At 43.0% G+C, this 26,846-nt stretch overlaps 1 protein-coding gene across 5 annotated transcripts in view; it reads right to left on the bottom strand.

Moving 5' to 3' along the window:
* The window catches only part of MLPH (melanophilin), a 398,235-nt gene that overhangs the window by 168,503 nt on the left and 202,886 nt on the right, over window positions 1-26,846 (bottom strand). For all 5 annotated transcript variants that reach the window (XR_015308428.1, XR_015308425.1, XR_015308426.1 and 2 more), the window contains exon 4: window positions 16,617-16,753. Coding sequence is in view for 1 of the 5 variants with exons in the window: in XM_086956304.1 (XP_086812430.1) it covers window positions 16,617-16,753 (137 nt within the window). In the remaining 4 variants the exon portion in view is untranslated. The remainder of the gene's footprint in view (window positions 1-16,616; window positions 16,754-26,846) is intronic.

Here is a 26,846-nt window from a genome sequence, read left to right as displayed (position 1 = left end):
CATTTTTGTTACCTACACTGAACTCGCCATAAAGGGTGCTAGAGGCAGGCCATCTGGTGGCCTGACTATATGGGTGGGTGTCCATCTTGAGTTTTCTGTTAAAAGGATTAGCACTAATAGCTGTGACTTATTATGCATTCTCTTAGCTCGCCCAAAAACACCTAAATTGGCAATTATTAACATTTACTCACGTCCTGTTCGTGTGGGAGGGACCTCACAGACTCTAGAGGCCTTAACTAATTTATTGAATAGTCTCCCTAGTGAGACTAAGGTGTTAATAGGGGGAGACTTTAACTGCCACTATGAACCACTTGGGGGGGCCATTCAGATATCATCAGACCAGGATGACGTCTGCCAGATTCCATTCCCTAATGTCTACCAAACTAAATCCTGGTCACCTATGGTCATGCAGCTCACATCCTTAACGTATACACATTCACTTAGAGCATGTAACGGTCGCTTTCCAGGGGATAGCCCAGGAAAGTGTACTTATAATGGAATGTGCCATTCGTCAATAATTGACTATTTTATGGCTAGCTTGTCTTTATGGCCAATGATTTGTAACTTCCAGGTACATGATCGCTCGGAAAGTGATCACAAATCTTTGATAGTAGAGTTGGATCTGCCACAACCTGAGGCGGTGCCACAAGAGGCTGACGCTGTATCAAGTAATATTAGAATTATACAGGGTGGAAAAAGAATCCGTTGGGCCACTATTAAGTCCTCACCAGAAAATCTGGCTTTCCTGTACAATAGTGTAATTCCCCAGCTAGAGCGGGTGCTAGCATTGAATGAGAGTGCCTCAAATTTTGCGGCAGGCGCAAAGGCTGTAGAAATCCATAAAGGATTAATGAAGACCCTGGCAGGCAGTTTTTACAAATCCTCCAACCAGAGCCAACGGCAGCCACGGGACTTTAATCCCTGGTATAACCAGTCATGTAGGAGGGCAAAAACTATTTTAGTATCTGCTCTTAAAACAGGCAGTATGACTTCCATTATGACTGCAAGGAAGGCTTAGAAGGATCTCCTGTTCCATGCAAAATCTGAATGGGAAACTGAGAGATGGCAGGCAATCAAACAGGCACTGATTGTGAAAGATGCACGATCCTTCTGGAATCTGGTTCACACCGGGAAGGCAGAGGGCAAGTCTAGGATCGACCCTAACATCGCTGAGGAAGTTTGGTGTGCTTACTTCAAAGATCTTTACTCTAGTCCTGCTTCCCTAACTCTTGAGCTACCAAGTTCTCCTCTGTGGTTGGATCCTAGCTGGTGCCCTCCTTTATTTAATTTGTCAGAAGTGACACTAGCGGTATTAGCACTGAAACCTAATAAGGCCCCGGGGCTGGACAGGATTCCTGGTGATCTTTATAGAGATGAGTTGAAGATATGGGTCCCCTACTTGACTGTCCTATTTAATGCCATTTTGGACGGACAAGAACTCCCTAGCACCTGGCTGGGGGCCGAAATCATCCCGGTTTATAAAAAGGGCTCCCCGCTGGTACCATCAAACTACAGGCCAATTAGCCTTATTGATGTCACACAAAAAATTTATGCCAGACTCCTTTTACAACGCCTGCAGGATTGGATTACAGAGAATAATATTCTCTCCCACCTGCAAGCAGGGTTCAGAGCCAAAACATCGACCATCGACCAATTACTACGGCTCCAGGTACTTTATTGGAAGCATGTGGTCTTGGATGGGGGTAGCCTGTATCTAACATTTGTGGACCTCAAATCCGCCTTTGATATGGTGGATAGGAACCAATTGTGGAGCATACTAATCAACATGGGGATCCCTCTCTACCTGTGCCATCAACTTAAAAGACTCCATGAAGGAACCTTCGCGAAGGTACGCTTTGGTAAATCTGGCCAGCTGTCTAGGGCATTTCCAATCGAGAAAGGGGTTAGGCAGGGGTGTGTACTTGCCCCCACACTATTTTCCCTCTTTCTAAATGGCCTTATAGAAGATCTGACCAGCGCAAAATATATTGATGCCCCTAGTTTAGCTGGCGCTAAATTCCCTGCACTAATGTTTGCGGACGACACCCTGCTGCTTTCAAAAACACCAATGGGGATGCAGCGGGTGTTAGACCAATTTACCGAATTCTGTAAGAAAAGGAACCTGGTGATCAACATAGATAAAACAAAGTACATGGTGTTTAACGCCAGCACAATTAATTGCCCCCACCCGAAAATGGATGGACGACCCCTGGAAAGGGTAAATAACTTTGTCTACCTAGGTTTGACACTGAACGACAAAATGGGGTGGGACACTCAAATGTCTAAGGCTAATCTAGGGCTGTCACAGGCCGCGGGGGGAATCTTAAAAGTGCAGAAAACTTGTGTGCATAAACTAGTGAGTGCTCCGCTAGAAATACACAAAGTTCAAGCCAGATCTTCCACCCTCTACGGGGCGGAACTTTGGGGGCACCGACCAGTAAATGAGATCGGTGTTACCGAGAATAACTTTATTAGGCAGCTGCTCACTCTACCAAAAAGCACACCACTAATACCATTAAGGCTGGATTTAAATCTGAGGCCAATTGCAGAAGTAATTGCCTCTCGCCCGCTCCTTTATTGGCGAAGATTGTGGAGTGTCCCGGAGCTTGAGAGCTATAGAGAAGAATTAAAGACCGTGATGGCCTGTCAGGGTGCAGGTAGGATACAGTGGCTATCATTTATAAGGGGGTTAGCGACCAAGATTGGACTGGAGAATCTGTGGTCCAATCCTGAGGCTGCATGCCAAGTTATCTCGAGACAAACCCTGGCTGAGACCATAAAACATCATAATCTACAGGAAGCTCTTCAATCAGCCAGGCCCTCCAGTCTCACCGATAGCTTTTTAGATCACAAGAATGTTTACAGCTTTGAGAAGGAACTAGATAGGATTGAACCGGTTCTAGCAAATAAGAAAACAAGTTACTTACCTGTAACTTTGGTTCCCCAGTATTGGTAACTTTCATAGATTCCCATGCTTTGTATCATTCCCCGTCGTCGGAATGGGAGCCTCGGTAAATAGTAAAAAACTAAAGTAGTAAGCACAAAGTGAAAAAATAGGCCTAGGCCTCATCTCATTTTGTAGCTTATCCACCTCTTTGTGTAAAAGAGACCAAATTTCTGCAGCAGCCAATCAGAGCAGCCTCACCCCATAGAACCTTCCTGAGAGAAGCTCAGAGCCTCAGATTTTCGTAGCCGTTGTATATAGCTATCCATCAAGATCAGAAGAGTGAGCTTTCCCAGGGGAGGCGGGTGGGCGCATGGGAATCTATGAAAGTTACCAATACTGGGGAACCAAAGTTACAGGTAAGTAACTTGTTTTCTTGCCCCAGTATTGGAACTTTCATAGATTCCCATGCTTTGTATCAGAGTAACTAGCAGTAAAGAAAAACATATTTTGTCATACCTAAACCTGAAAATGTGACACATCTCTGTAAAAACAGTATAACACATAGGATCATGAAATATGACAATAATGCAGTATACAAAATATGCCAAGGAAGGCGGGATAGAAAGGAAAGCTCACCGACTTATTGGAAAAGGTTCCTCAGGACTGCTTGGCCCACTGCTGCATCCTCCCTCACAGAAGAATCCAGACAATAGTGGCGGGTGAAGGTGTGGACACTGCTCCACGTAGCCGCCCTGCAAATGTCCTTGATAGGGACTCCTGCGAATAACGCCGCAGATGAAGCCATGGATCTGGTAGAGTGAGCACGAACTGCTCGCTGCAGAGGTTTCCCAGCCGCCTGGTGACAAAATTGTATAGCACTGGAAATCCAACGGGAAATACAAGCCTTCGAAACAGCACAACCCTTGCGTGGAGCACTGAAGGAGACAAAGAGCTGTGAAGATTTCCTGAACTGCTTCGTTCGCTCCAGATAGAATTTCAGGCATCTGTGAATGTCCAGAGAGTGCAGAGTTCTTTCCGCAGGTGAAGAAGGTTTTGGAAAAAATGGTTTCAAGACCACGGGTTCATTTAGGTGGAATTCCGAAGGAACTTTCGGGATAAATTTAGGATTTGTCCGTAGAATCAGCACATTATTCTTAAACTGGAGAAAAGGTTCCTCAATCGTGAAAGCCTGTATCTCGCTTACTCTACGAGCCGATGTCAGGGCCAAGAGAAGAGCCACTTTCCAGGAAAGAAACTTAAGGTCAGACTTATGCACAGGTTCAAAAGGGGCTTTCATGAGGGATGACAGAACCAGATTCAAGTGCCAGGTTGGAGGAGGTGGCCGAACTGGAGGAAAAACCCTGAACAAACCTTTCAGGAACTGTTTGACAATCCTAGCCGACCATAGGGAAGGCCCTGAAGATGAACGTCTGAATCTAGAGATGGCTGCCAGATGGACTTTTATCGACGATGGAGCCAATCCCGATTTTGCCAGAGAAAGGAGGTAAGGCAAGAGCTTGTGTGGAGAAGAAGTATACGGGTGTAAACCTTCCTTCTGGCACCAAACACAGAATCTCTTCCATTTGGCTCGATAGGTCTTGTTGGTACTAGGGGCCCGAGCCTGAGCTAGAATGTCTCTACATTCACTTGGGAGATCTAATCCCTGGAACTCTCTGAACTCAGGAGCCACGCTGTCAATCGCAGGGACTTCAAGTCCGGATGTAGAACCTGACCGTGAGACATTGTTAGCAAAGTTGGAATAGGCTGAAGGAGAACTGGCTGGTCCTGGGAGAGGAGAAGAAGCTCCGAGTACCAAACTTGTCTGGGCCATGCTGGAGCGATCAAAATCATCCTGCACGGTTCCACCTTGAGTTTGCTGACCAACTTCGGAATCAGTGGAATGGGAGGAAAAGCGTAAACAAAGGCGCCTGACCAGGCAATCAAAAGCGCATTCCCCAAGGATTCCCGATGGTGAACCCTGCTTGCGAAGGACAGGCATTTGGCGTTCTGGGGAGTCGCAAACAGGTCGATTGATGGTGTCCCCCATCGAGCAAAGAGATCCTCCAGAACGGTCTGATCCAGCTCCCACTCGTGAGAGACTGTCCTCTGACGGCTCAAAGCGTCCGCCCTGACATTGAGCGTCCCCGCTAGATGTTCCGCCGAAAGGGCGACGTTGTTCTGTATCAACCAATTCCATATCGTTTGGGCTTCCTTGGAGAGGGTGGAGGATCTTGTGCCACCCTGTTTGTTTATGTAGTGCATGGCTGTAGTGTTGTCCGTACGAACCAGCACTGTCCTGTTTTGAATCCTCGGAAGAAAAGCTTGAAGAGCCAAGCGGATCGCGAGAAGTTCCAGGAGGTTGATATGGAACTTGCGTTGCACTGGACTCCAGTGACCGCTGACCTTCAGCTCCTGGAGGACCGCTCCCCATCCTTCCATGGAAGCATCCGTTGTTACAATCAGGGGAGATGGAGGAATGAGGAACGATAAACCCTTGGAAAGATTGTCTTTTTCCAGCCACCAGCCGCCTGCTTTTCTCATTTCCTTGGTAACGACAACCTTGTCGTCGAAGGATCCCGTGACTTGCCGCCACTGCCTGTCCAGTTGCTCTTGTAGTGGACGCATCCTGAGCCTGCAGTGCGGAACTAAAGGAATGCAAGATGAAATCGATCCGAGAAGTGATTTGTACTTGCGAACTGTCAGTGTCTTTCGAGATTGGAGAAGACGAGCTGAACACATTAGTTTGGTCTGGCGCTCCTCCGATGGAAGGGCTAAGCAACTGTCCGTGTTCAGGATGGCACCCAGGAACCTTGTTGACCTGGATGGGTATAAAACCGATTTCTCCTTGTTGAGGCGAAGACCTAGCCGCTCGAACAGATCCTTGCACGTCCGGACTGCACTGGACGCTACTTGAACAGATGGAGCTTTCAGCAGCCAATCGTCCAGGTATGGAAACACCTGAATAGCTTGTTTTCTGAGAAAAGCTGCCACCGGAGCTAGAACCTTTGTGAAGATCCGTGGGGCGGACCGGAGACCAAATGGCAGTACCTTGAATTGAAAGTGACTCTTGCCCACTGTAAAGCGCAGATATTGCCTGTGAGCTGGATGGATAGGAACGTGGAAGTAGGCGTCCTCCAAATCGAGGGTCGCCATATAATCCCCCGGATTGAGCAGACGAAGGATGTCCTGAAGAGTGACCATCCTGAAGGACAACTTCACGAGATAAGTGTTGAGCTGCCGTAGATCTAAAATCGGACGCCACTTGTTCTTTGTCTTCCGAACCAGGAAGAACCTGGAATAGAACCCCTTTCCCTTTTGCGAAAGGGGTACAGGCTCTACTGCCCCCTTGGTGAAAAGTTGGTGGGCTTCGAGATGAAGGAGCCTGAGATGTTTCGGAAGGAAGGCATCCGGCGCTCTTGTTGGAGGAAGGTCTTGAAACTCCAATGTGTGTCCTTCTCTGACAATCTGGAGGACCCACTGATCCGATGTAATAATTATCCAGTTGTGTAGGCAATGGGAAATCCTGCCCCCCACAGATGTGAATGAGGGAACAGGAACAGTGGAAAGAGCCACCTGGCCGCTATTGTTTCCTGGTGTTGTCTCTCCTTTGCTGCCCCTGGCGTCCTCTAGGCTGCTGGCGAGAGAAAGAGCCCCTTTGAGTGTATTGTGGTTTATACGACTGGCTGGACTGAGATCCAGAGGAGTAGCGATTTTGATTACCTCCACGGTAAGACGAAAAGCCTCTTCCTCTAGCTCCTCTGAAGGGCACCTTACGATACTGCAATGTACCCAAGGACTTAGCTGTATCCGTGTCCTTTTTGATTCCCTGCAGGGCCTCATCAACGTGCTTGCCAAATAGCATCTCACCGTCATATGGCAGATCCAAGATCTTATTCTGTACCTCCTGCCTGAACCATGTGGCCTTTAACCACCCCTGGCGTCGCAGAACCGCCGAGCCAGCTAGTGCACGGAATGCGGTGGTTGCAATATCCATTGCCACATCAATGACTTCCGAAGAGGCCCGCTCCCCTTCGAGCAAAATCTTCTTCACATCTTCCTTAGACGAATCCTGCAGTTCGTCAACAAATGGGGCCAGATCGCACCACATTTGTCGATCATAGCGTCCCAGAATCGCTAACGCATTGGCCGCCCTAACCAGGAGACTGGCCATAGCTGAAAACCTCTTGCCCACATTGTCTAGGCGCCTGCCCTCCTTATCTGGCGGCGTAGTCATCGGCGCAGAAGGATTCTTGGACTTGCTCTGGGCAGCCTGCGAAATGACCGAATCCGGTTTCGGTTGGCCAAGTAAACATGCTGGACTGCCATCCGGTGCCTTATACTTCTTTTCTAGTCTCGGAAGTACCGGGAGGACTGTAGCCGGATTATGCATAGCCTTCAAGCCCTCAGACCAGACATGCTCGATGATTGGAATGGACCTCACTGACTTCCTGAATGGTTCTTTAAAGTCATACAAAAAGCAATCCGATTGCACTGTGGTCACTGGGAGACCAAATCTTTTGGATGCCCTGTCCATTAAGTTGTGAAACCCTCCAACATCCGCTGGAGGCGAAGTAATATTATCCGGGTCGGTGTTGTCCGGATCCATAGGGTCAGTAGTATTCCATGGCGTCTGTTGATCCTGATCAGGATCCGCTTGCTGGTCTGCATCTGAAGACGCAGCATCATCATCATCATCAGTGTCCTGCACCTGCACTACCTCTTGAGGGCGCACTTCCAGCGCAGCGGCACGCTCTCTTAAGGGTAAAGAATGGTCTGCCACAGGACGCAATGTCTGAGGCGGAGGTGTCGTGGTGCGCACTTGTTGGCCTTCCGGAGGTGTCGGGAAACGTTGCTTGTAATCCCGCAACATAAGTTGTAAATCCGTCACTAAAGCGGATGGTATTGCCACCATACCCTCGGGTAACTGACGCATCGGTTGTTGTGGAGGCACCTGCCTGGAAGCAGTACATTCCTCCTCATAATAATGCTCTGGAGCATAGTGCTGTCGTTCCATCTGCTCCTCCTCAGAGCTAAACTCCTGCACCTTAACCTGGAGGTCAGAAGGGCTATAGGCCTGCCCAAATTCACTGAAAGTCTCTTCCTCAGAGTCATCCTCCAATAGTAGTGTTGGTGGTAGCTTCTGAACCTGGCGAGGAGACGTCATCTCTGGCGTGATATGCTTTCTTTTCAACGAAAAAACATGTTTTCCCGCCAATTCCATCGTCGACGAGGTCGTCGTCGACGAGGCCCTCGTCGACGAGGCCGTCGTCGACGGGGAGGTCTTCTGTATCAGTGTCGACAGTGGAAGTGTAGACATAGAAACTGTCTTCGTCGACGAGGATAGTGTCGTCGACGAGGTGAAGCTCATCGTCGACGAAGGTGGAATCGTCGACGGGACCGTCGACGAGCTCGTCGTCATCAGCATGGCAACCGGCGTCGTCGATATCGTCGTCGTCGAAGTCGTCCTCGTCGACGACACCGCCGTCGACGGCAGCTTTGCAGACATTGTCGTCGACGTGGAGGTGGTCACCCTCGTCGACGACGAGCAGGATTCCGGAGCCTTGAAAGCAGTCGACGGTGTAGGCGTCGACGCAGCCATCGTCGACGAGCCCGTCGACGAGGCAACCTTGGTAGAGTTGTCCTTTTTAACAGTCGTAGACGACGTACCTGGGAGTTTAGTCGTCGACGGTTTATGCTTCTTGTCTGAAGCCACCTCCTGAATCGGGGTTGAAGGTTTTTTGACCCCACGATCCTTCTCTGAGGAAGGCGAAGAGACTGTAGAAGCCTTTCTCACCTTTTTTGATGTCAGAAGTTCCTCAGGCTTACCCTGCCTCTCCTTTTCACCTCGGTGAGGAGATTTTTGGGCAGCCGGCCTGTCAGACCTATCAGAGGTCCCTGGTAAGGCCTTGTGTCGGGACTCGTCTGAAGCAGAAAGGGGGGACCTACCCCTCTTTTGAGACCTTCTGGATGACACCATAGACGAGGAGCCCTCACTGTCCGAAGAAATAATGTCCTTCCGGTCCTTCACCTTCTGAAGCCATGTGAGGAGACGTCCTTCTCTGTCCCTCTGGGTCTTGGCTGAGAAGGATCTGCAAATCGGACAGTCTAACGGTTTGTGGTCCGGATACAAACAGTAGATACAATCCTCATGTTTGTCCTCGACAAACAACCTCTTCTTAGAGCAGGTGGCACAGGCTCTAAAAAGGGCTTTCCTCTCCGACATGTTGAGAAAAAATCCAAGTAGTTGAAGAAAAAACTGAAGAAAACTGAAGAAAACTGAGCAGAGCTCAATGGAGACTCCCTTGCACAACGTGCGGTAGAAAATCTGAGGCTCTGAGCTTCTCTCAGGAAGGTTCTATGGGGTGAGGCTGCTCTGATTGGCTGCTGCAGAAATTTGGTCTCTTTTACACAAAGAGGTGGATAAGCTACAAAATGAGATGAGGCCTAGGCCTATTTTTTCACTTTGTGCTTACTACTTTAGTTTTTTACTATTTACCGAGGCTCCCATTCCGACGACGGGGAATGATACAAAGCATGGGAATCTATGAAAGTTCCAATACTGGGGCAAGTTGTATCTACAGTTTAGATATGGCACACTGCCCCTGCATTCATATACAGACAAATGGAAAGAGGGCCCAGCTCGCCCCTGCCCAGGATGTGAAAACTCTAATGAGACCCTAATGCATGTAATCTTGTTCTGTCCTGCCTATAGCAACAGCAGAAAGAAATGGATTATACAGCTATGTCTGAACCTGGGAGTTAGGAATTATCTAGAGTTTTTTAGAATTTTAAAATCCAATACTAATGCACTAATAGTTACAGCCGTTGCCAAGTTTCTGTTCTCTATGTGGCTAATAAGACGGAGAATGCTTCGGAAGTAACAAAGCTCCTGGGCTGTTGTTGGATAACACATCCAGGGAGACTTTGGGCTTCTACTGTATTTTAACTTTTTAAATTTGTTAATATATAACTTATTGTCTTAGGAATTTTAATGGGACTCCGCCACCAAATGGAAATTTGTAGTCTATGTATATCAACTGGGATGTAATATGTGTATTTATTCAATGTCTAAAATGTGTTCTGTACTTTAATGGTTCATAAACAAACCGAAATAAAGTTTTTTGAATGAATGAATGAATAATTTTTTTAATAATTTTATTTATTAATTATAATTTTTTTTAAATGTATATGTAAATATATATATATATATTTTAAAAATAGTGTAGGTGTATATAAATATTATTCTAACTCCAGGGGGGAGTAATAGTAGGGTAAGTGCTGGATAATGTAGGGGTAAAAATTACTATTCTAACTCCAGGGGGGTGTAATAGTAGGGTAAGTGCAGGATAGTGTAGGGGTAAAAATTACTATTCTAACTCCAGGGGGTGTAATAGTAGGGTAAGTGCTGGATAGTGTAGGGGTAAAAATTACTATTCTAACTCCAGGGGGGTGTAATAGTAGGGTAAGTGCTGGATAGTGTAGGGGTAAAAATTACTATTCTAACTCCAGGGGGGTGTAATAGTAGGGTAAGTGCTGGATAGTGTAGGGGTAAAAATTACTATTCTAACTCCAGGGGGGTGTAATAGTAGGGTAAGTGCTGGATAATGTAGGGGTAAAAATTACTATTCTAACTCCAGCGGGGTGTAATAGTAGGGTAAGTGCTGGATAGTGTAGGGGTAAAAATTACTATTCTAACTCCAGGGGGGTGTAATAGTAGGTTAAGAGCTGGATAGTGTATGGGTAAAAATTACTTATATTTTTTTGTTTTAAGAACTTTTTTTAATAAATATTAAAATTACTTAAATTAATTTATTTAATTAATTTAAAGTACTTTTTTTATAAATAATTATTTTTATTTTTTAATATTTATTTATATTTAATTAATTAAATAATAAAAAAAAAAATAAGTTAATGTTTTATTAAAATGATATACTTCCCTATACTTACGTTGTAATGGCATGCGTTGTAATAGCATCTGCGATGCCCTTCTGTAATACTATAGTGCCCTAGGGGCACAAAAGTGGGCACGCATGCCCGTTTCACCCCAGTGCACTATCTGTAATATGTCCCTTGATGTTAATTATTACTCAATGGAATGGCTTTTATTTTATTTTATTGTCCTCGTAATGATGAAAGGTTGAGTAGACCTGCCAGTATGTGAACCTGTGACTATGATGTGAAGCACAGACTCCTAAAGTGGATAAATTAACCCAATGAGCCAACTGAACCTGATATTGTGGTCTCTACGTATTTTATGTCATTGGGTTTAATGTAAATATATTGTCTTTTATACAGAACTGAGAACAGACGAATATGCAATTTTTTAGCGGTGAGAACATTGAAGGTAAGAATATTATTCATTTTCATATAATATAGTTTGTAGTCTAATAGCAGGGAGTTGGATTTGTAGGGCAGTAGGGTGGGAAGTTAATACATTTTATTTTATTGTTGTTTTTTTACACGCTGGGGGAGAAGTTGGTGAATCCTCAGGGTTATCCGAAACATCAGTCACCTGAGTAGAAAATTACTTATCTGATTTAGGTGAATTAAAAAGGAATGAGATGGAGCTGGCACTCAATTAAAAACTGACAAATATTGTTTTTATCGAGTTCTTACTGATGACAAAGGGCAGGACTCAAACACATGACAAGAGGGGATGACCAAGAGTTGAGGAATAGCAGAAGATGTGAAAGGAACAAATAAAAGGAGTGCTAGTGGAAATTATTGCAAGAGGCAGCAAACAAATGTAATAATGGAGAACATCAAAACCCTCTCTATAATTAATGTATCTTATAGAACTCTAAATGAAACAGAGCTACAAGTACTGAATTGAGGGCTATTGTTTTGCCACACAAACACTGGTGATTACAGTCAGACCCAAATAGATCTGTATAAATTTATACGCAAACTCAAATTGAAGATGTATTTTGCTCTAAAATCGAATGGATATAACACAGACGGTTTTGAGATACGCATGGAGGAGGCCCATTCCACTGAGATTTTAGTAGGGTATGTGGTTGCTTTGAAAACTTTAGTATTTTTAACTGATGAGGATGCTATGATTGATCAAGAGAATTGTGAAATTGCTTTAGATAAAGGTTCTGCAAGTCTTTTTGAATTGAAATCCTCTTTCTTAGCAACATTATCCCATGATCATACTGACACATTTCATGAAGTAGTTATTTGGGGCCCTTAAAAAAATTAGAAGGAAAAAAATCTCAAGTAAACATAATTTATTGAAAATTTCTCATGATTTATAACTGGCATATATTGTTGTATTCTGTATATTACATTCAAACCCCAGATTCATGTATTATCTCTGCTGTTTTTACATCATTGCAAGATGGCCCTTCATGTGAGGCATTTGTTGTTTGACTATGTTGAAGGAGTGTGTTTTCTATTTTCTAAGGGGTCCCCAGGGACAATAATGGCCCGGGGAAGGGAGCTGCGTGCCCCCTCCCCATTTGCGTGGAGTTGGCTGCATGTGGTGGGTACAGCTCCCCTCCCTAAATATTAATGAATTTCCCGGGCCTGTATTGACCCAGGGAGTGGGGCTTTGTGCCCCCTTCTTAATATGGCTGAGTCCCATGAGATAGGGTTTCCATGGCAAGACATCCCCATTTACGTGGGACTGGCTGCATGCGGGAGGTTTGGCTGCAGGCTGAAGGCTGTGGATGGCGTGGGGTTAGCTGCATGCGGGGGGGGGGTTGGCCACAGGCCAGACTCTGTGCTCAAACTCCCTCAGCGTTAAAAAAACGAAAGTAATTCACTGCAAGCACCAAAGATTACAATGAAGTTACAGCGACGTTATGGTTAGGAAATACAATTTAAAACACCTTAGGAATTCACTAAAAAAACAAAGATTACAGGGATATTATACTTAGGTTCAGAATTGCGAAGACACAAAACTATAGAAATTTAGCAGTCAAAGTTATTCAAAGTAACTATAACTCATGCCTTAAAGTAACTATAATCGCACCCTCACCATGCACTGCTAATTACCCCACATATTACATCAGTCATAACAAAGAGGGGATGACCAAGAGTTGAGGAATAGCAGAAGATGTGAAAGGAACAAATAAAAGGGGTGCTAGTGGAAATGATTGCAAGAGGCAGCAAACAAAAGTAATAATGGAGAACATAAAAACCCTCTCTATAATTAATATATCTTATAGAACTCTAAATGAAACAGAGCATTATTATTATTATCTTTGACATCATTATTGCTGCACTTTAAGACACCTGTGAAAACGACCTCCTGTCCACACAGTTGGCAGCCGTTTGACTGCCATTGCTCGCGTGCTAATTGATGTTTGCTTCTGAAGAAATGCCTTGCGGCATGAAACGCGTCAGCTTTGAACTTTGGCGAGCTTTCACTCCACAATGCTGTAACCCTGGTGAAATAAAAATGGAAGAGTGAACCTACCTGTGTGTGGCTATCCTGAATCGGCAACTGTGAGAGGAGAATATATATATATATATATATATATATATATATATATATATATATATATATATATATATATAATCTACAAGCTGAAAAGTGTGATAAGAATTGGAGTAAGGAAGAAACTCAAAATATTTTTTCTCGATTGGGTGCATCATTTAAATCTGTGGCTAATATGGTTTTAAGAATGGATCATTTCATATATTTAGAATCACAGAAATATATTAATTGGATTGAGGAGATAATATTTTTTCTCCAAATGTGTGATTTATTGTATTGTGGTCAGACTGTGGCTATAGAAGCGGTTTATGTAGAATCTAACAATTTGGTTGCGAATCAACTTCAAATTGTAAACCATTAGATCTATGATTGTTTACACTATTTCGTAATCAGTATTGAACATAAGTTACATACAGACCTTGAAAAAGAGGGTATTCCACAAAACACATGCTGGCTCTGAAAACGGCGTATTTGGGATGTTGGGTGAATAATTGTGGAGGAACTGTATAGTGCATGTTTGCTGTACTGCATTGACTGTCCTTTTTTCTATAACGTGGAACACGATATGGACACTACATTTTGGTGAATATAGAATAACAAATGTATATATTTATATCACCCCCAAATAATTGTCTTATCTGTTTTGCACCGTTTAATTACCCTGGAGGGTAGCTAGGGTTCTTAACCGCATGCGCGCTAGCGGTTTTCCCGCTGAGCGCTGCGATTTTAAAAATCCCGCGTTACGTGACAAGGTCAACTCGTCACAAAGCACAGCGCAGGTAACGCCCATGACGAGCTGACCTTGTCACACGCATCGAAGGGGTTAAGGGGGTGCAACAATGGCATAAACCTGGCTTACTCACTTTTTCATTTGATATATATATATATTATATATTTTATCATATATATATATATATATATATATATATATATATATATATATATATATATATATATATATATATATAGAGAGAGAGAGAGAGAGAGAGATACATACAGCTATATACATATGTATATCTATCACTCTAGCTATCTATCTCTCTAAATATATGATTTATTTAACATTATATTATGTTTAACTAATTACCTGCTTAAAATAAACTATGTTAAAGTGGATATTTATTTTAAAGCAAAACAATATGGTCAATATTCTCTTCCGTGACATTTTTGACATACTGTTTTGGTTGTTCCCGTTATAAGTATATGAACACAATATTGTGGTAAAAGACACTTTAATATTTTAGACACAATATTTGCATCTCTCAATACATTTGACAACAATATTCTGTCAGACAACCTCTACAGCAATGCAAAATGCACGCTTACTATCTTGTGCTGGAACATTTCCTAAAAGTTATAGAAATTAGAAACTTGTGCTAGTTTGCATTACTTTGCGACAAGTAGGTGTTGCATGGGGGGTACATGGGTGTTACCATGCTACCATCCCTGGTTTTTGACACAGAGCCATATCTACTAAAATTGGTAGATGTAGCTTTTGGACAAAACATGATTCCTCCTCGAGGCAGGTGCAAAGTCGGAAAAATATTTTTATTTCTCCAAAGCTTTCAATCTTTGCATGCCTGCAACACTGTAGAGTATAAATACAAAGTGGGAAACGTTTTAACATTAGTCTAAGCATTGTATTTTTGCCTTGAAAGATAGCCACATTTTTTGCCAGTGCTTGGAAAGAGTGCTTAAGCAGTGCTTAATTTGAGCCGGTGTTTTCCGGTGTGTAACACCAACACCTAATTGCCAGCATCAGGGCTTATGACAGTCTGCCACATGGTGGCGCTGTCTGGCTAATTTAGGTTTTAGCCCAACAGCTGTGTGTGATGGTTAGTAGCTGTGTTTATACTGTCATTAACAACTGGCAGGAGCAATGTGTGGTGCAAGCTGCAGTGGCCTCCCGACGAGAGCCCCAGCACTTATTGGTTTACAAATTAAGCACTGCTTAAGTGCCATATAGTTGTAGATAGGGCATTTTCATGCGAGTGATTGTTATTGACACGATTCACAGCAATTTTGAGCAAGGGCAACCCACTCTCACCAACAGAAGTGGATATATCAAAATCAGGAGATGATCCTAAGAAAAGCACAGGACATTTGAAAACCCTGCATCCAACCATCCACCTGTACCAGCAAGTGCATGCAGAACCTGGCTGCCAAATTGCACCACTGTTGTTCGACGCAGAGCCTGACTTATAGTCAGCGCCTGTGCAGAACCATTTATTTTATTTTATTTTATAGTTTTATAGACCCGTGAGGGTATCAGAGCGCTTTGGTAGAATTTATGAATTCTACCAAATCTCCGTACCTAGCCACAAGCCTGGTGACTTTGGTTCCACTTTTTTAATTTGCAAAATCACTAATAATGCGAATTTGGAAAATGTATTTCATACCTTCAATCAAAATTGGAGCTGCATGTTCTTGATTTCTAGCAGAATTTGCAAGATTACCATTCACTGAATTAGTTCTCAATTTTTTAATGTAACTTGAATCCACTTGTTTGCGTAATATTAAGTTTACAGCTCGGATACAAAACTCTTTTGATAGGCCATCTTAGCTTTGGTGGTGGACCTAGCAGAATTTAGAAAACTAGACAATGAGGGGAAGAAAGAAAGATGAAAAGAGGGAAAGGAAGTTATGTGGAGAGTGTAGTAGACTTGCAAAAGAGAGAGTCGGCAAAGAAGGAAGAAGTGAAGAAACAAAGAAAAAGGATAGAAAGAAGCAATGGGAGATGGAAAGAAATAAAATAAAGGAAAAGTTAAAAGGATGGAGGCAAAAGGAACCATGAGTGAAAAAGGAAATGAATAGAAAGCAGAAAATTGCAAAATAGGAAGGGGTGAAGTGAATGCAGTGATCAATAAAAGGAAAACAGTCAAATAAAGTACAGAAAGGAGAGAAAAGGATAAATAGACAAAAGAGAAGAACAATATAAAGACGTGACAGAAACAGTAGCTAAGGTGTTTGACAAGTTGAAATAAAGGTGTTAAGAAGATAAGGGTGTGGAATGAAAAATAAGGGGACTCGGTCAGCAGGAAGGATGTAAAGTAAGAAAGGATTTATAGTTGAATGAAGAAGAAGAAAAAAAGAAGTTTGGAAGGTAGAAAAACTAGACCATGAAATAAGTCACACATTGCCTTTAGCAAAACACCTTATCTGTTCTAGCTCTATAGCATCACTCATCCAGTGGGCTGCACTGCTCAGAATATACATGTGGGACTTTGAATGTATGTTAACAAAGAGACTGAATGACACAGGGGTAAGGGATGCTTTCCTTACCCAGGAGCTCTGGATCCAAGTTCTGCCCGGGCTGCAGACGCCCGTATAGGGACCGCATGACTTTGGCACTGCCGAAGCGCTTGAAGCGGGTCCGCACATGTTCATAAAACCACTCCAGGGATCCAATCTTCACCACCCTGCCCGGAAAGAAAGAGATGTGCTCATTGAGACCCTACAGTCAACACTTTGAACAAACAAGACAACCACCAGAAGGAACTCACATTTTAACAGGTAAAGATTGTTAATTTGAGGGTTAAATCATGGACATCGATTGACTCGTAAGCCAGGGGTAGCACAAGTGAAGTAGAGGAGTCCTTTGACTTTTAATGAAACAGGTTTGACCAATTGTCACTAATAAGCTCTTCATTTGCCAAAATCATTGGTTAGGCTTCTCTTGCCTTGCAACGCGGATCATTCGGTTATCCTTATGCCTAGGTGTTCATCATATAAATAACCTTAATTAACTGAAATAAAATAGCAACGAAAAACAATCATTTTGAAAAAAACTAGATTTAATTCTTAGATACTTCCAAACAAATTATTTGTGAAAGAACACAGATTTACTATAAAGAACTATAATCAAGAGATACACTCAATGCATTTTTTTTCTTGAAAATGTCAGGTACATATAGCAAAAACCTAGGAGAAATATGGAAAGTTCCACGAGTTGTGCTTTCACATTTTAACAGGACGTTTACTAATGCTTGCGATGCAAGTGTAATTTGTGTTGAGAAGTGGTTTAGCAAAGGGGGTCCAGTCCGCTCCAGGGGGCATGAGTTTTACGGGCAGTACCCCCCGCTCTTACCTGCTGCATCGCCAGCACCCCCCATATGTACCTTTCTTAAAGCTCAGAGATGTGCCTGCACTAGCCCAATTCATGGTTGCCCACAAGACAGAGGACGTCCCTGTAGTGCTTAACTATGGTGTCCCCCACAGTCAGACCAGTATAAAACTGATCTTAGTTTGGAAATAGACATAAGCCAATAATTATTCTCTCTAGGAGCAATTGCCTTGAGGGATTTGTGGCAGGTAATGTCAGTAATCATTTTAAGAAGCTCTTCTTCCAGCATGACAAGTTAGACAGGTCAGAGTATCCCCATAGTTTGATGTCATAAAGTGCAGCACGCTCACCTTGTGTGTAGTAAACCTCCACAACCAGGTGGATCAAAGATCTGCCATTGTCCCGCACAAAACAAAAGGTGGCTTCTGATCGTGTGCCAATAAAGCCTCTAGATCTACTTCTATGTTTTTTGCATTTAGACTATGTACAAAGCCAATGCCAGATTTATCAATTTGTGAACATATTCAATAGGCCTACCTAAGGTTACTTTTGACACCTTTATGCAGATGAAGCAAAATTTGTTTTGGATGTTTTTATGATCATGCCTCTCATTGAACAAAATGTACCAAATTTGTAGAGTAAATTCTGAAGGACTACTGGCGTCTTTCATCACCAGCAAACAAAAGAGTCACAATCATGGCTCCTCCAAGGTTGGGAGCATAATTTGCACAAGATTCAACAAACTCTAGTATCCCATTTATATATAGAGAGAACAACATAGGAGGTAAAGACCAGTCCTTCTCGATGACCTAATTGACAGGGTATTATTGATTTCATATGCTGACGAGCCCCAGTTGGTGGTTGCACTTGATTCCGGGATCAATGGTGAATCGGGTCAGTTGGCGCCGTGTCTTGAAAACGTGGTGAAATGGATGACAGGGAGCTGTCTATAACTGAACGGGGACAAAACTGAACTGATGGTCCTTGGAAATTCAGGAGTACCCAGGCCTCTATCCAATTGGCCAAGCTGCTTAGGGACCGCTCCAGTTCCAAGTACTGCTATTAAAAACCTCTGCTTCTGGATGGATGAGGAGCTGACCATGGAGACCCAAGCAAATAAAGTGACAGGTACTTGCTTCGGGTTGCTAAGAATGCTCTGCAAGATCCTCAAGCTGATTTCCCTACAGCTAAGAAAAACAGTTATACACGCGTCATCACATTTGGATTATGGCAACTCACTCTCTCTGGGTGCACATAAATATGTTCTCAAGAAGTTACAGGTCATCCAGAACACAGCAGTCAGACTACTGTGTCAAACCACAATCCTGGAATCAGTGAGAAAGTATAGTAGAAATTTACATTGGCTCCCGATTGAGGCGAGAGTCAAATTCAAAGCACTCGGCCTAACTCACAGAGCCATAAAAAATAAGGGACCTAGCAAGATCATAAATCTGGTAGGCTTATACCTCCCCAACACATGTTTGAGGCCCGGCACCAGAATAAAAAGGGCCAGATAGGGTGGAAGAACCTTTTCCCACCTGGGTCCCAAGCTATGGAATTCACTTCTGCAGGAGATCAGATTCAAAGCTTCAGAAGCGACCTTCAGGAAAAAACTGAAGACGTGGCTGTTCCACGAGCTCGACTAATCTCCGCTCCTCCTCCTTCTACTGTGTTTTATGCCTAGGGCTGGGAAGCCTTTGGGCAGTCATGCACTCTACAAATCCCCTGTAACACAACATAACATAACATGATCTAATAGTTTCCCCTGCAGGACTACCAATATATCATGGCATAGTTCCCTTCATTGAATCTAATCAATGTGTGCAAAAGGCTGAGGGGGATGCCCCAGACACTCTAATAGTGGCTGTGTATTATACACATCTGCTCATTCATCCTTTCAAAATGAATTTCTGAGCAAGAGGCGCTGCTTTAGGTTTGCGAATGATGTCGCAAGGATAACAGAGTTCTAAAGTCAGATTAACCAAGCAACACAAAACCACTTTGCGAGGGCCTGCATTCTGGGGTAAATCTGGAGTAATACAACAGAGGGTAATTCGCTGTCTTGCATTACTCTGCCCTAGGAAGATCTTCCATGGGTGGAGCATGGGCGTTCCAACGTATTAACCCATGGATTTTGGCGCATCCCCAGACCTAGCAAGACTGGTAAACCTGGGAATGCATCAAAATGCTACGCCTTACCAGGGGAGGCGCAACAAGGAGAAATAACTATTTTTCCAAGTTTCCTTTTTTTAAGTGTGCTGCATGCTTCAACACATTTATGAAGAGGATGGCTCAGGGGATTGGTTTTCTGCATGAAGGTGTCCCTTCCTGCACAAAAACCATCAACTCTGCAATGCAGACACCCTTGCACTATAGTGCAAGAGCGCCTGCATTGGGGCTAGGCTGTGCACCAGCACAGGCAGAAAGCATGAAAGTGCCTTATATTGCTAAATATAGCGCATTCCTGCCCTCTCCCTTTCACGCAGCACCGCAAGTTGTCTTGCTCTGCTGCAAGTTGTCTTGCTCCGCTGCAAGTTGTCTTGCTACGCTGCATGCAGGATTGATAAATCTGGCAAACCCACCTATGTGTTAATAGTTTGGTTTGCAAAAAAAGAAATGTTCATTTGGTATGCTATGAAATATGATTCACTGTGATTGACCACAAACAGAAGGATGGGACTGGTTTAAAAAAAAGGTTTTGTTTTCTAAAGTTTTATAGAGTTGAGAGTGGTCTGCTGGACAACTGCCTGCTCCCCCTGATTGTTTTACCCAAGTTCATAAAATAAAAAGGGCTCAAAGACGACATCCCCAAATTTGGGGTCAGTACATTTTCAATGGCTAGTGACTGGTATTTTGGTCACAAACTATTGGTACATCTGTTACCGAAACAGAAGTTGGAAAGGAGGCCCACAACATGTCCCTTTCAAATTGTGATTCTGCAACATATGTCTCAAACGTTTACTGATTCCTAAAATGAGATTTGTATGTAATAAAAAAACTATTTTTTGGTCGCAAATGCTCCGATTATAAATTGGAGTGTTTGTGACCACAAAGTAGGTGTGTATATCAGAACCTTAGACAATGAACAACTGGTAAGGTTGAAGGAAGTGACCCAATCCGGTCACCCGGGTCACTCGCGACCGCCTCTCTGCCTTCCAAGAAATGAAGAGTCAGGTAGACAGTAGAGAATACAAACCAAGTTATTTATTAGTAAATACGCTGCAGGGGAGTCCAGTCTGTCCAGCCTCATGGGATAGCTGCAGAGTGACTCACTCCCCCCAACATGATATCAGGTATTGCACATTTTCAATTCCCCAAGTACACGCCCAGACTGAAAAATTCCAGCTTGTGCAAGAGTAAACAAAGGAGGCAAATAAGGATGAGCTGCAGGCCTGAGACAGGGTACACGTTATCTCAGCCCCAAGGTCGCTCAGCCCATGCCCGCCATTCTAGAAGATAGGAACGGGTCTTAACTAGCTGAAAAAGTATTTTACAATGAAGAGTACATTCATTAGTGCGGAGAAGCTTGGCCTTGAAGAGATATCAGCTAAGGAGACATCGAGGCAGTTTTCTGCTGAGGCAAGCAGCGATGTGGGGACAGAAGCTCAGCTTCCATCATGTGACAATATGGCGGCAACTAAAAATGGCGCAATGAATGCTAACTTAATACAGAACCAAGTATGAGCAACAAGACAGTTACATTTTCAATTCTAGCAAGGTAAATCTTTATTCTTTTAGGTACATTAAAACTGTTACAATTTATCACAGTTAAGTATAATTATGATAGTGCAGCAATTTGGTGAAACGCACATGCACACTTTGGCCCTAAAACATACATAAACTGAAAAAGTAATGATTAGTCTAAGCTGATCATTTCTGAAACCCTTTTTTGTAACAATCTTTACATGAGAACATAGAAAAAGCACTGTACAAAAAAGCAGCAGCCCACCTCCTGTTATTTCCCAAAAAAACATCCTTTAGGAGCAGACCACTTTTCTTGATGTTACAGCCAGAAGCTCATTCCCTTTGCATGAAGTGTCGAAAATAATCATATGTTTTAAAAATCTTCCAATTAATTCGGAAATGAGCGGTTTTAAATACTTACAACTACACCATGTTTACAAAGCAAAGGTACATGGATTAAGTAATGTTGGGTCTAATTTATAAGACTGTTGTAGATGATTCTAGAACTCTAGTAAATATTCCCGATTGTATGCCCTTATGTGGTTATATCAAATCATACCCTTATACAGGCATAAGAATCATACCCATATTAAGACATAGACAATGCAGTCCAAATACGGCAAGGCTACTCCCTTAGACTCCTAGAAAGCACAACGTGTTCTTAAACAAACCAAGCCTCCAGCAGCCCGGGAATTCCCCCTGCTTTTGTATTGATTTGTCCTAGAACTCCTGGAGTCCTGAAAGAACTGCGAGTTCTTAGTGACGTTTTATGTCCAACCTTACGTCAAACTCGGCACCTTTGAGGTATAAATATACCAGCATCTGCCTTAAGCAACACACAGTGGTTTGGAGCAGATCGGCTATCTACTTGCCCGGCGCCCTGCTGATACGAGTGCCGAAGGACGCTGACCCTCCCATTGATGCACTGAGAGAGACGCTGTATTTTCTCCTGCCGAGAAATCCAGCTCCAGTGTTTTCCGGTCACCCTTGCGGGTTGCTGGGAAATCGAGTCCTGAGAGAGAGATACAAGACCTCCTTCATTCTATAACCAAGGTACGGAGCTGATTCGACCCACAGAGAATTCTTGATTCAGATTCTTGGCAAAAACTATAACTCATCTACTCCTTCCCTGTACTAGGCTTAGGTTAGGTACACTGGGGTAGGCGTATCTTAGAAACACCAGTTGAGTACGATTAGTTATTATTTTATTGTAGTATGTATTTTATCCATTTTAAGTATCTTATGGCTTAGAAACCATATAAATGCTTTTACAGTATTATTTCATAATACTCATTTTACTGTACGCAGTTTACTTTATGACAAGTATTGCAATTGTAGCAATTCACTTCTCTTGCATGAGAAAGTAGACTGCTCAATAAATAACCACTTTTACTGAAAACGCCCGTCTCTCTATTTCTCTGCACTTCTGCTGAAACTAAGCATGCACGATTGACTGAGTGAAATAGCTATCTATTGTTTCCGCGACTCTGGAGATATACTCCTTATTCTGGGGGAGCAAAGTTGTCATGTTTATGCGGTTGTCAGAAACTAATCCCTTCTTGTCTATTCAGGAAAGTTAATACCTTCCTTTTCACTCGAGAACGTTTCTAGTGACCTCTTAGCTAGCTGGCATTCATAATTAGGTCTAACATAATCAATATAGACCTAGTCGACCTCAGTCCTACGTCTACACTAGCGTTTATGTTACTCCAATGCGCAGAGCCTATTGGGAATATAGGAACTACACTACAAGACCACTGGCCATCCCCTGAACCTAGTGGCCAATGTGTAATACGAGTAAGGGTAGTGAGCTCAAAGGTTCAGCTGCAGCTCACACCCATTTGGTACTGGGGGCAGGACACCGGGCACAATCCATTTCCTGTGGTCTGTCCTTTCTATGCCCAGGACTCATTTTTGTTTAATTTTGCTGAACATCGATCAACACTTTTATAGTTTGACGGTGATTTTTGGAATTGCACTGTGATGTTTTTCAAACCCCTTTAACCAATGTATCTCAAAACTCTTTCTTACTTGCTCTTTTTTTTCCCCCAACACCGATTGAAACATTTGTTTTTTCTTGAAACAAATACTTAACATGTTTTTTATGTAGCACTTACTACAGTCTGTTTTGTAACAACGGAAGGGGCTGATTCTCAAAAGCATTTAAAAGTACGGGAAGTACTCTTTTACATATTTGCACACGTTTGAGAATCAGTCCAGAAACCTCTAACTCTCCGTTAATAAAAATGTAAAGATAGCACAAATCGTTCTATTTAAACGAATTGTCTTTGAGTAAGACACAAATATTCCCTTTTCATTGCCATTTGAGATGTTTTGGGGGCAATTGACAAAGCCATGTAAGAGTTCGTAAAAGAGTATGTCATGTCATTGCGAATCCGCCCCAAAACAAACAAGCACTGGCAAAGCAAATATGTTTGTGAATGCTTATTTTGTTATGGGTTTTGAAAAACTATATGTTGTGGATGCTGCTTGACCCTCAGCAATCTTAAAAATAGTGACTAAAAACAAGAAAATGTTTTGGTCTCAGAAAGCACAAATTACCACAACAATCCCTGGCAATTAAGGGAACTACTTTGCGTGTGGATGTTTTCTTTGAGAAATAGAGTAATGCAGCCACTCACAGCCAAGTTAGCCAATGTCTGAAGTGGACTGACCCCTGCCAACGTTGTATGCTGTATTGGGTGGAATAAAAATATGACTGACACAATAACAGACCAAAGTTTGAAGAGAACTGTCTGAAAGTCCTTATAAGTATGGCTATAATACAGATAACTTAAGGAAAATCAAATGGTCTCTGGCTAACACTAGACCTAAAAAGGAACACACATTTTATTACTCTCTGAGAGGTTCCAAACTAAGGGCCCCATTAGGAGGGCGGGCGGTTCGCCCTGGCCGGGCCGGCGTTAGTCACCGCCGGCCCGGTGTGGGCGATCCGCCCGCCATCCATGCAGCAAAGTCCCCCGTCATATTACGATGGCTGGGCGGTCCGTGGCGGACGGAAAGACCGTGCACCGCTTTTTCACCCGGTCGACAAGTCGACCGGGTGGAAGCGGGTTCAATATGGTGGGGGTGTCTGTTAGACACCGCCAACTATATTGCAATGGGGCAGAAACATGCCTTTCCGCATGCAGAGTTTGTTTGCGGGGGCCCGTTGCGGGCTCCCAGAGACTCTGGGGGTTTGGGGGTGCACATGGGGGGTACCTATGGCACCCCCCTGCATTTCAATGTACAACGTGGCAGGCACCAAGCAGTGCCTGTCACGTTGTGCATTGAAAGGCAGAACTTGCCTTTGTGGCATTGCGGCGGGTGTGTGCTTTCAGCACCGCCCGCCGCAATGTTGCAAATGCGCGATGCGCCCGCCAGTGTGTCGGGCGCATCCTAATTGAGGGTGCGGGACCACTGCAAGCATTGCGGGCGGTCCCGATTCCCGGGGGTATGGCGGGCCTAATGATCCCCTTAGTGTTACTTATAAGTGTTACCTGTATGTTATTTACAATTTTTATGTATGCTATATATGTGTACTGCATAAGATTTAAGATTTTGTGGATGGTGTTGTGTAGTAAAATGTACAAAACTAGACAAGATTCATCCCCTTGCTTACATGTTCTACGCTTGCATATTCATGCATAATGATGTTGTAGAGGTTTTGATGCACAATTAATGGGTCGAAACCCAAATGATTATGAAAAGTAGAATATAAACTACTATTATGTTGCTGTAATTGCACTTTGCTGATACGAATGACAAAGGTATCTAGTTTAGAATTACAATTCGTTCTATAGTATGGGGTTACCCTTCACAGTACAGTTTTCCATGATCACAGGCCACTATTACCTTAATAGCATCCTTCCCCATCACAACAGACAAGTTATCCATGGGTTGAGCACCAAGTGGCTCTATGTAGAGGTTGAAGATGAAAAGGGAATGTATGGAACCCATGGAGGCTCCATAGTTGATATGGATACTTTGGGACCTGGAGGCGCCCATGTGAACAAACTGTTGTTTGTTGGAAAGGTAGGATTGAAAGGCAAAATAATCCAACATGCCCTGCTCCAGTTGCATGGTGACCCTTTATCCTCTGGTGGGTCAAGACAGTCAGCTAATAAATTCATGTCTGCATTCTAGGAGGAGGGGAGGGGATAACTGTGAATCCAACAGCCAATAAACACTGACTTGTTTGCCAGAAAAGGAAGAAGTCATGAGAACAACATGCGCAGGTCAACAAAGTGGATTATACACCTCACAGAAGAGCCTGTGGAACACTAGTGAAGAAGCACACATGAGCACGTTGAGAATATTCCCTTCACTGCAAACCAGTGCCAAAATGTTGCATGGAGGATGTGTGCATTGTAATCAGATATATGCAGACAAATATGCAGTGCACAATTCGGTAAACAGTTGGATACCCAAGAAGTATGACATTAGAGAAAACAGGTTATGCTTACATGAAGTAATTGATGTGTTTAATGTAATTATTGAGCCGGTCATTCTTAGTTGTCTGTAAGGCTTGAGCCTCTTTCATCCCATTCACTAATATCTCTGTTTTGCTGCCCTGAATTATTTATCATCCAGAATTGTTCTAAGCATAGCATTAAAGTAGTAGTGTTGGATTTATCCCCACCTAGCCATAACAGAATCTGGTTGTGTTATGGCTGGGATGATTGGGATTTCAGGTAATGTTTTAACTGACAACCAAAAGTGGTCTCAAATAAACACTACCTCGATAGTGTGAAAAGCGCAGCACTAGAAGAACTCTTTAGGTTAGTTCAATATTCCAGCTCAATAACCTGCTCTTTGTCTTGCAGAAAGCATGAGCACTGTTGGGTGGCATACTCACTGACCTTGGCAATGGATCTTAACCTCAAGACCATTCTATCCTGATACACCATGTCATATGCATCCAAAAGGTCAAGAATTATCAATTCCAGATTCTTCTGTTGTAAACAATTTTGAGAAGGCTGTCCCCCACAAAAGGTTAAAACTGTCTCCATTCCCTGTTTGGCCTTCAACCCAGATTGATTGGACACTAGTATTTCTGGTTTATCTAAATCATTGTGAAGTTGTTTAGTGACACCCTTCTTTAAAATGTTCTTGATGACTGTGTGTTACATAACGGGTCTGAAATTGTTAGGGTTTCCTGAGTTGAAGGTATTTTTTAGAAGGCGTTGTATTGCTGCTTATTTAATGGTCGTATGGATAATACTCTGAAAACAAGACATAAATGATGGATGCGATACCAATGAAAAAATATATTGAACTTACTTTAGCAACTAACATGAGGATCATCATCAGGAATACCTGTGTTTTTTAAACTTCTTCATGCATATATTAGTGGTGCAAAGGCTCAATGAGAAGTATTGAACCTGAATATTATGCAAGCTTAGGTGTTAATGTAAAGTGCACAGAATCCAGCACCACAGTCTACCTGAACAGCTCATTCATTGCTTTAGTGACTTACAATCCTAGGGGACACAGCTTTTCTTTCTGCGATAAAACAATATTATTGACCCTTTAACCACAACATGCAGCTTAGAAAACCCTTAATATGCCCTTTGCTCAACAGACCAGAATCAAAACTTTCATCAGTCTTCCTTGCAAATGTGAAGGTATTCGACTTCAGTCAGGTAGTGTATTGCTTAGTAGTCTCATTCACAATGCGGTCAAATACTGGATCTAGCACTCATACACAATACTGTAAATACAACCACCTTCTTGGTCATGTCATTGTCCTATTTCCCAACCTA

This window comes from Lissotriton vulgaris, chromosome 2_1 (assembly GCF_964263255.1).
Source record: "Lissotriton vulgaris chromosome 2_1, aLisVul1.2, whole genome shotgun sequence".
In the NCBI taxonomy this organism is placed as follows: Eukaryota; Metazoa; Chordata; class Amphibia; order Caudata; family Salamandridae; genus Lissotriton; species Lissotriton vulgaris.
The sequence above is the reverse complement of the archived record's forward strand: the minus strand, read 5'-3'. Positions and strand labels throughout refer to the sequence as shown.